This window comes from Adiantum capillus-veneris, chromosome 2 (genome assembly GCF_014529385.1).
Source record: "Adiantum capillus-veneris isolate H3 chromosome 2, ASM1452938v2, whole genome shotgun sequence".
Lineage (NCBI taxonomy): Eukaryota > Viridiplantae > Streptophyta > Polypodiopsida > Polypodiales > Pteridaceae > Adiantum > Adiantum capillus-veneris.
Window position 1 is genome coordinate 116607541 of NC_140932.1, and position 10609 is coordinate 116618149.

General features: G+C 48.6%; 1 protein-coding gene across 4 annotated transcripts in view; it reads left to right on the top strand.

The window, feature by feature from the left end:
• Positions 1-10591, top strand: part of LOC147463443 (WAT1-related protein At4g19185-like) — an 81907-nt gene extending 71316 nt beyond the window's left edge. For all 4 annotated transcript variants that reach the window (XM_086488863.1, XM_086488881.1, XM_086488889.1 and 1 more), the window contains one exon: positions 9798-10591. In XM_086488863.1, coding sequence (XP_086344989.1) covers positions 9798-10017 — 220 coding nt within the window. In that variant the 3' untranslated portion in view covers positions 10018-10591. The remainder of the gene's footprint in view (positions 1-9797) is intronic.
• Positions 10592-10609: the final 18 nt, after the last annotated feature.

Consider the following 10609-nt stretch of genomic DNA (forward strand, 5'->3'; position numbering starts at 1 on the left):
CGCCTTCTGCTCCCGTCGCCTCTCCACCCCGCCCCTCTACCTCTGTCGCCCCATCCCGCCCCTCTTCTCCTCCACTCTCCCCAGCTCCCTCTCCTCCTCCTGCTCCAGTTCCTCAGTCGGCTCAGGCGACTGATCCCTCTCCGGCGGCTAGGAGATCTCTTGGCAACGCCTTTGCCACGAGTTGCCTAGCACGAGAGGGTCAGCCCTTCTTGCGGCCCCCTCTGCAGATTCAGACATCCTCCCTTGCAGCCATCCCTTGTGGGCTGACGAGCATTGACATCAGACGCCGCTGGGACTTCTTCGACTACGGGTTCACTCGTTTTCTCGGCGACTCCGCAGCAGACCATGAGGCAGCCTGTTTCAAGGTCCATGTTTTGTTCCTCGCCGCTAGGGGGACAAGGCCCTGGACTCAGCAGTTGGTTTCTCCTTCCCCCTTTGTGGTAGGACCGAGACAGAGTGGTCCCTTGACTCAGTGGTGGGATGGTTGCATACATAGGTCTTAGAGTTCTCTCACCACATGGGAGAACTTGGAGTTACAGATATGCTGCAGACTTTGTGGCCATTGGCCAAGTTTGCGGTGACACCCCCAGACTCAGCAGGATGTAGGCACATTGTGGTGTACTTCTTTGTTGATACGCAGTGTTTGCCTTGCTATGTATACATTCATGAGGACTCCTGGACAGAGGAGGTTGCGTTACGTACGGCTCGCTCTGCTTGAGCTTGGGCTAGGTACTCACTGCAGTCACGCCTATCTAGAGGACGCTCGGATGTGGATTACTCCCCATCCAAGCCTGCCTCGAAGATAGCCCGTCTTGCTGCTGCGGTAGCATCTGTTCTCTCTCGCTCCCCATGAGGATCGTCTCATGGAACGTGCAGGGACTAGGTGGGCCCCAGTTTCAGCGACAGCGGGGCCGATTATGTCAGGAGCTTCAGTGTTGCCTTGTGGGAGGAGAGATTGACCTCCTTATGCTTCAGGAGCACCATCTGTGTGAGAACCGCATTTGGCGTTGTGGTCAGATTTTGCGTCGACGGTATGATACCTTTTGGTCAGCTACTTTTGGACCTGGAGGCATCCAGGGAGGGGTATGTATGACTATTGCGGACTCATTGCAGCAGGCCATTGTAGGCAGAGGGATTATTGTGCCAGGCAAGGCTCAGTGGATTACTATACAGGTTCAGGGTGGCCTTGTGGGCTTCCTGAACATCTATGCGCCCAATGTGGCAAGTGCTCGTACAGAGTTTTGGTCACAGATTGTTGAGTCTTTGCCGCAAGCCGATCATTGGTGTATAGGAGGGGACTTCAACATGTTGGAGGACCCTTCTGACAGGATTGGTGGCAGCCATGCTACTGTGCATGGAGTCGAGTTGGCAGCTTGGGAGAGGTTTTGTATGACTTTGAGGGTCTCGGATACATGGCAACACTCAGGTTTTGTGAGGCCCCCAGACAGTCTTGCCTTCTCTAGATCGGACTGCAGAGTGGGAGGAGTGAATCTATCGCGAAAAGATCGCTTCTACACCAGTGACCACTTCAGTGACTTGGGGGGTTCAGTGGGCATCCTGGCAGGGACTTCCTTCTCGGACCATGCACCAGTGATCCTCACTGTGGTAGACAGGCAGAGGAGTGGGAGCGTGTTGTTGGACTCAACACTCAGGGAGAGGGTAGAGGCTTTCTGGACAGAGGGTATGGACAGGCAGGATTCACCTGCAGACAGAGTGGCCTCAGGCCTAGCTCAGCGTAGCCACTTTTTTCTTCAGGAGTCTCTGGCTCGCCGGGCTGCAGCGAGAGAGGCGGAGCAGCGTCTCTGACGGGGCATTGCTTCTCTGCAGAGGATGCAGGAGCAGCATCCAGACAGTCCATGGTTGGAGGAGCAGTTACAGCAGGCTCGACAGGAGCTTGCTAGCACAGAGGAGAGGCGTCATGAGTTTGCCTTCCATCGACAGGCATCTCAGTGGACTCAGGTGGATGACAGAGTGACTCAGGAGGCCCTTGGCAACCTTCGACCAGATGGATCTTTACAGAGATGTGCCGAGTTGGTTTGAGCAGGAGACTGGAGGACCGTTTCGCTGTGAGTTTGCTTCGTTCTTGGGAGCTCCTACGGCGTGGCTTGGAGCAGCGACAGCCGATGTGCACGGAGGAGCGCCTACGGAAGCCCCTTGTCTGGAACCCCATGGTTAGCCCTCAAAGAGGCCACTTGGTTGGTAGTCGACCTCATGTTTCCTGGGATCCCATGGCAGCTGGTCCAGCGCTTTCTCTAGGTGACTGGCTAGAGTTCACAGGTTTGTCAGAGGAGGTACAGGGTTTTCAGCTGCTGCAGGGCATGAGTGGGGTGCAGAGCATGTGTGAGGACATCTCAGAGTCAGTTCCAGCTGAGTGGCTCACGCCTCTCGAGCCAGTAGCACCTCGGTGGATGGGAGCCTTTACACGACTGGAGGTTCTCATTTCAGTCAGGGCCTGCTCAGAGACTGTCCCAGCCCTGTTCTTCGAGCTTCAGGGTGGGGGACGATTACAGCGAGTTGCAGTAAAGGCCCCGCAGGTAGCAGAGTGCTGTTTTCAGAGGATCCGAGTTGTGGGCATCTGTGGGAGGACTTGCGTCATAGACCTTGACCCAGGAGCTCTTGAGACTGGACACTGGAGGCTTTGGGCTTGGGAGTGCTGTCCACTGGCACGAGTACAATGGGATCCTGGTGAGTGGCTATGGAGGGACCCCTTCTCTTCTGCAGACCACCCAGGAGTCCCCTTCTTTCAGTAGACTGTTCGGCTTGGACGGCATATACTAGCAGCACAGAGAGGCCCTCCCCGCTGCAGCACGTCATTGGCAAGAGGAGGGTCTCACAGTTGAGTTCTTGGTAGACTTTTGGGAGAGGTTGTGGGACTCCAGACAGCCGAGGCGAGTCACCTTGTTTCAGTGGCTGGTCGCACATAGAGCCACAACAGTAGGGAGCTGGCTAGTGCATAGTGGTCTCTCGGCCGCATGTGCAGCTTGTGACCGTTTGGTGGAGAGTCAACGTCACTGTCTTTGGGACTGTCCCTCGGCCCAGCAGGTGTGGCTACGAGTTCTTCGGCTGATGCCTACTCTCTCCACGGCTCGACAGTACACTTGGGGGGCAGCGGCTTGGTCCACCCTCACGGGCCCGGCACTTCAGTTTGAGCTATCTTCCACCACCAAGATGATAGTGATGCAGGGGGGACGTCCTACACTCCAGCTTGCTACAGAGCTTACTCCACAGGAGTGGTGCAGTGAGAGAGAGGAGTGTTGGGAGCTCATCAGTGGCCTGACACTTTGGTTCATCTGGCGGGCCCACTGTTTTCCCATCTTTGAGGCTCGCCCTGTGCCACCAGCAGAGACTATTCGTGACTTTTGGCTAGAGCTGATCCATACTCTCAGAGGACAACTTGAGGGACTACAGGGCAGCTCCGACCACATGCGGGAGCGCCGTGAGGCTTTCCTTCGACTCTTGCGCCCTGGGCCTTTCTACACCATAGTCCAGGGGTGGCTCAGATGGCACTACTGTCCACCTGTGTGGCTCTTTCCTCCTCCCATCTCTTGATTTAGCCTCATTGTATATATGCTGTTTTTTCATTGGGAGAGTCTCCCCATCATGCTTGTTGTAGCCCTCTTTTGCAGAGGTGGTTGTAGCCCCATGGGCAGTTTTCATTAACTAATAGAAGGATTTTTTTCTTGGAAAAAAAAAAAGTCGCCGATGAACACTCCTCCCGCATAACCTAACAAGGTCCGGGCCGAGAGATATTCAACGACTCCCTCATCACTCCTCTTGCATAACCTAAAAAGGTCCAGGCCGGGAGATATAGAGGCCTTTTACAACCAAACGCTCCCCAGATCGCAACCTGCGTCGTTTGGAGGTGCTGAGAGTAACCATTGCTGAGACTTCTTAATACTCCTCCCGCATAACCATCCAAGTCCGGGCCGGGAGTCACAGCAACAATACTTCCCTCGTAAATAACCACAAGTCTGTGGGCCATGAGTAAAAAATAACAGCACTTTTCAATCATTCAATACTCCCTCCGCAATTAACCGCAAGGGTCCGGGCCATGAGTATGAACAAGCATTCTCAAACATAATTTCTCACTACTCCACCCGGGAGTAAAATCACCAATCATTGAAACTAGTATTAAAACCAGAGTCAAACAATTCAAATCGGCACCAAGACAGGTTCAAAACAGATACCATCCATTTCAAACAAATTCCAAATAGGATCACCAAACAAGTTCTCAAACAGATTTCAAACTTAAGAAAAAAAAAAAAACAATCTTGACATCAGTCGAGCTCAAAAAGTCGGCTGACTTTCCATCTTGAAACCTGCACCAAAAATTAGGGTTAGGTTCCTTCCATGAGATCGTAGCCGAGCACAGCATGGTCCATCAGCTCTTGGACAAACAATGTTTCTTTGACGGCGATGGTAGTCCCAAGATAGCAATCGCACTGGACCTTCAAGGTCATCTGCTCGTGAAGAGACATCTACGGGGAGATGTCGAGAAATTTCAAGTTATAATGTGCTAGGGTTTCCATGGCAAGCATTTCAGGATACCCCACTCTGCCAGAAGTTGCCCTCTGAAGGAAGATGTCAGAAACCATATAGCTTCGGGCAATTTTTTTTTTTCTTGAAAGCTTGCCAAGTACTTGGAGTATGCTGCTTGGTAGTTGTAGACATCAACATCTGCATGGCACTGCTTCTGAGAAAAACAGTGACTTGAAATAAATCTTTATCCTTCTCTTGCAAGTGATCTTAATTGGCTTATGACCTGTAAGACATGAGCGGTGAAGACGGCGCGCCCGATGCGCGATGAAGTAAGGGTGGGAGTGGCTAATAAGTCCGGATCGGAAGGCGAAGATACTCGAATAAATTCCAATAGCTCTGTTTGCTCTTTTGTAGGACCGGTATGCTTTCAGAAAAGCACACGCTTGATGCTCTGATACCACTGTCACAAGACGGGCACCATGTGTTTATAGAAAAGAACAGATTGAACAGACTTTTAGCACTTCATTAACAATTGAATTGAGAGAGAGAGACGGCAAGCGACACAGAGTGACGGAATTCCACCCCAGAGAGTATTGGCCCCAAACCTTGGCGCCCCTTTCGGTATTTCTTTATATTGCATCAACACAGTACGAGCCGGTACTCGAGACTCTGCACCTTCTCCGGGAAGCATGCCAGAGAATGAGCCCTAACCTCATATTTAAAGGCCCTAGGCCCCAAAAGCAGTTTACAGTGTAAGCCTTCAAACTCAAAAGCATCTGGTCCAAAAGCAAAGCCAAAAAGCTACCAACATAAATCACGAAAATCCGTAGAGCTGCCACGTCATCAGCCAACGCAAAACACGAAAATCCGTACAGCCTGCCACGTCATCATGCCAGCGCAATTTTCGGAAATTTGCCACGTCATCAGTTTTTGCATGTGTGCGGGTTCTGCTTTATTTTAATCCTTTATTTCACTTGGGGCCCCATCGGACGGGGCCCCCATAATTTGGGAGGGGCACAATTGCTTTTTTTGCAAGAGTCGGCCTGAATTGGGGCTGCCTATAGAAAGAGAGAGAGTGTTTGCTTTTTCTTGTAAAAAAGAGAGTCAGAGTAGGGGGGAAAAAAGGGAACGCCTGGTTTTTGGTTGCTTCTTTTTTAATCAGTGGCTGCCCGCTTATAAGTTGGGCGGAAAAACACTCTTAAAAATAGTATGAATCTGCAAAATTCAATAAAAACTCATTTCGTAGCATTGTGGTTTCACACACACCACGTCCCTGGATGCAATTCTTTATCCGCATATGCAATGCTGACACACTCTCCTTTACAGAAAAGCATTTGCAAGTGGGTTTTGAAGAAATCTTCAAAAACAATGACAAGAGGAGGTGTCTCTGACTTCTCTTTGGGAATTCCACGAATAACAATGTCTTTGGAACGTCGCTCCCGTTCCGTCAACTCCTCTACATCTACATTCTCAACATTCTTTGTTTGGGCCATAACTTGCGTGATAGAGGAATTTGAAACCACATTGTTACCACATACATCAACCCAAAACTTGTGTTCATATACATTTTTCATCTCACATACATCATGATTCATGGTGTCAAATTTCATTTCTTTTCTTACATGGTCATACTCCACTTTGCTCATGTGCTCATTCAAAGCATTTGACTCCACAAGAGAGCGGTTGACTTCCTCTTCAAGCTGCATCAACCGTGTTGTTTGCATCATATTTGTCCTTTTGAGATGCTCATTCTCAACAACAAGGACCCTTAGCGTGCCATTCTCCGCAAGTACCTGTAAGTCTTCACCTTGTTTGTTTACGGTCTCTTACAATGATACCAAGTATGCCATAATCATGGTTTCCGATGTCGTTGGTGGAGTGGTTGTGTTGCTATCTCCACACTTTGAATCATTTCCTACAATGGTTGTGGCCCTTGTTGAAGAAGATGAACCCTTGCGAGTGTTGGAAGACATTGAATGCAAAACAAGAGATGAGAGTCAACTCTCCCAAACCTGCTCACTTCAGAAATGTTGCTGCAGAAAAGCTTTCCATTACTAAATTTTTTTCTGTTTTTATATCAATGCGTAGAGGTCGTTGTGCTCTTCGATTGAGGCTATAGATCACCCAAATTGGAGTTCGGATGAAGAAGTTATGATTAAAATAGTGAAGTGCTGTCTACTAGTCATAAAACGGTTGCGAGAGAGAGAGAGAGAGAGAGAGAGAGAGAGAGAGAGAGAGAGAGAGAGAGAGAGAGAGAGAGAGAGACCCTCTCCCCCCTCTTCCTTTAGTAGTTGCTAGGGCACTTTTAACCCTCATTAGGAGGGGTTTTTCCCTTGGCACGTTTTTTAGTATTTTCAGTTTTTAATGCTTGGGCCATCAGCCTTGCAATTGCCTACGGCATTGTAATTGGGAATGGGCGGAACGGGGCTTCCCGTTCTCAGAACACGTTCCCAGGCGGGTTTCACAGGCAAAACGGAGACGGGATGTTCCGTTTCCAGACCAAACCGGAACGATGGCTGGAATGGCTCCCAGAAGGGGCGGATTGTCAGTCGGAACGCTGAACGGTTGGATGGAACGCCAGATTTTAAATTCGAAAAAAATGACCGTTTGGAGATCTATAAAAATGTGGCTGTTGGGCGCTGAAGTGAATGTTTTGGGGAGGGGGAGGGGGGTATTCTTACCATCCTCTCCTATATAAGCCCCAAGGCTCACCCTCTTCCTTCATAAGGCCTCTTTCTCAGGCCTCTTTCTCAAGCTTGAAGTGTCTTAACCTCAACGCTCACGGGTGAGACTCTCCCTCAAGCCTCAAGAGTCGAGGATCTTTCTCCATCTCCCTTGGGCCTTAAGGCTGTAACCCTCAAGGCTCCACCTCTCCCTCACTCTCGCTCTCTCCCTCAAGCTCTCCATCTCTCCATTGGCATCTTCTCCATAAGCTCTCCATCTCTTTCTCTCTCTCTCTCCCTCTCCCTCTCCCTCAACTTTCAAGGCTCTCTCTCCCTCTCTCCTTCGAGGCTCAAGCTTGAAGTTGATGCTCCATGGACCATCTCTCCCTCTCCCTCAATTCTCAAGGCTCTCTCTTGCTTCTCCCTCAGGCCTCAAGGCTTAAGCCTCAAGGCTCAAGCTCCATCCCCCCCCCCTCCCTCCCCGCCTCTCTCTCTCTCTCTCTCTCTCTCTCTCTCTCTCTCATGAGTCTCATCACTTATGGTGCACGCTTCAGCATCAAGTGAATGTGGGCCATTGGGTGCTAAGAAGAAGAAGGATGAACATCATGGTGAGATGAAGTGCATTCCTTGAGTGTTGGGAAAGGCTGGCGGTGCACGTGCATGGAAGTGCAAACTATGTGGCTTAGAAAGGCAATCCGGCACAACCAAAGGTCCGTGCTCACCTCCTTAAGCTAGAGGGACAATAAGTATCAATATGCAAGGAGGTGAACGAGAATTTGTTGAAGGAATTTGAAGCCAAGGATGCCTTAACAATCTCCTGAAGGATTTCAACAAACTACCTTGGATAGAGGCTCTTAGTGCATCTACGCCAAAGTGGTTTCTTTTGTCAACAACCACAACGTTTTTCGAGCCAAGTTTTTGAAGCGGCCGGGGGGTAAAGTTCTTCACAAGTATTGTGAGACCCGCTTTGCCTACAACTTTCTTATGGTAAGCCTCTTTGTAGAGTGTCAGAGTGCAGCGTGGAAGCTCTTCATTAGTTGGGACTTTGCTAAGACTTCCCATGCAAGCACTGCCATAGGGCTCATTTGTATAGGGAAGGTAGAAAATCGTGAGTTCTGAGAGTCTGTCAAGACTCTTGACAAAATGGTAAAACCAATAATCCACTTGCTTAGAGTGATGGATCGTATGCAGCCTTGCATTGGCAAGGTCTATGAAGCAATGGATCGCATGGTGGAAGCGATTGGAGATCCTGAGAAGGACCCAATAGGCTCGAAAAAATCAAAGACCTATGCAACAACAAGTGGAACTCCTATAGTTCACCTCTTCATGGTGGCCTTTGTGTTGGATCCAGAGTTTTAAGGTGCACGACAGGAGCATGATTTAGAGGTGAACACACATCGGAACACTATCTTGAAGAAGCTTCACCTCGATCGTGACATGCAACGCAAAATCAAGGATCAACTTGCATTTTACAGGGATATGCGAGGATCATTATGGATTGTTGATGCCCAAATTGATCGCACCAAGATTTCCTCCATCTTGTGGTGGCAAGAAAATGGTTCAGATGGTTCCGATCTTCAGCAACTAGCTATCCGCATTCTTAGCCAAGCGGTTAGCTCCTTTTGCTTGGAGCAATTGTGGAGTGCTTATAGCCACATTGCATCTAGAAAGGGGGAGTGAAGAAAGCAAATGATCTTGTTTTTCCTAGTGCAAACTTACGAATGCTTTGCAAGTCAACATCCAAAGTAATAGACCCTTTTCTATGGGAGATGGAGGCAAGGGTAGAGGTGCTTGGTGAGGTGGGTGAGGATGAGCCTATGCAAGAGGATGGGGATGATATTCATAACATCCAAGACACCACTAGAGATTGGGAGGTGGGAGACTCTTTTACTGCTACCCAGGGGTGAACGTCAGACATGAGTCGTGACTGATTGCTCATTGATTTTTGTTTCCTTTGTGGCTTTGCCCCTTTTTTGTATTGCACCACCACATGAGTGATTGAGTCTTGATATATCACCTAGTGACTCTTACAATTGTTATTTTGCACTCTAGCCTCTACATATCTTTTTGTAGCTACTTGTAGCGCCTTGGCTGGCCTTGTAAGCCATAGTCATGATCTATCATCTTTTTGCTCCAAGTTTTTGTGTTTAGTCTGGACTCTCTTCAACTTTAAGTTAATCTTCTTTCTTGAAGAATCAAGATGCTTTTGTGAATCGTGATTCGTGTCATGTGTTGTGTAGAGCGTTTGCAACCGATTACTGCGCCGTAAGGCTTACACATCATTGCAAGGCATGTCTAAATAGGATTCTGCTTGGACTCATGAGTGCGTGTGGCTCTCTACTAACATATAGGTCGAGTCCAGCCTAATTTAAGCATATTTTAAGTTTTACTGTTCGGGCCCCTCTTCCGGAAACGTTCGGGAGGTGCCCCATTCCTATTCCCCGTTTCTGTTCCGTGTAACTTTGGCCTACGGTCCCCTTGGGGTAGGCACCATTTTCAGCACTCCAAGGGGGTCAAGTAATATTAAGTCAGCTTTTCTTGTTTTATATATATATATATATATATATATATATATATATAGAGAGAGAGAGAGAGAGAGAGAGAGAGAGAGAGAGAGAGAGAGAGAGAGAGAGAGTTTTGCTTAAATTCCTGCAGTGTCCTTGGTGGTGCTTTTATCATTGCTGGACTTTATTGTGTTACTTGGGGGCAAATGAAGGCTGAAGGATTTCCGACTGTTGGTTTGTATCGAAAAAACAGCAGGGATCCTGGGCGTGAGAATGGTGATTCCTTGGCAAAGACGCTTTACCAAAGAGGCAATGCTCACTTGCAGGGTGCTACATTACCGCTGCCTAGAACGAAAGCAGATAAGTTGTGAGGTCTTATTTAGGGATAGATTCATGATGATTTTGCGACTTGTTGGAGTGCTTGGGGAGCGAGAGGACCCTTGTTTGAAGCACAGAAGAGACGTCTTCCACGCGGTAACAGTCATTTTTGTATATAAGTTGGGCACAGCTTCTTAATGCAGGAATGAAGGGGACATTCAATTTTTCTGCATTTGGGAGGGACAGAACCTTGTATTTGAAGGGCATTGAGGGGGTGCACAGTTGGTGAAGCGGTGCCATCATATTGGACAAAAATTGGGATATCCGATTATTGCTCATGAGCTTATGTTGTAGCACGGATGTTCTGGCTGAGTCGTTGAGAAGACCTTGTTCTGTTCCAAAGTGCTAACCATTGGGCTGGAGTCATCTCCTCCAGGTATACATGCATACTTTCATGTCCATCAGACACAGAGCTGTCTTATAGATTCTTAAAGTGCCTCGGTGTTGCCTTGTTGCACTCTGAAATATGAAAGCTGAGTTTATCCAATAATGAAGGCTGAAGTACTTTCGCAGACTTTGGGCTGTTTTTCTCTGAGAAGGTTTAAGTGATTCTTCTGAATTTGCTAATGTACATTTTCAACTTTT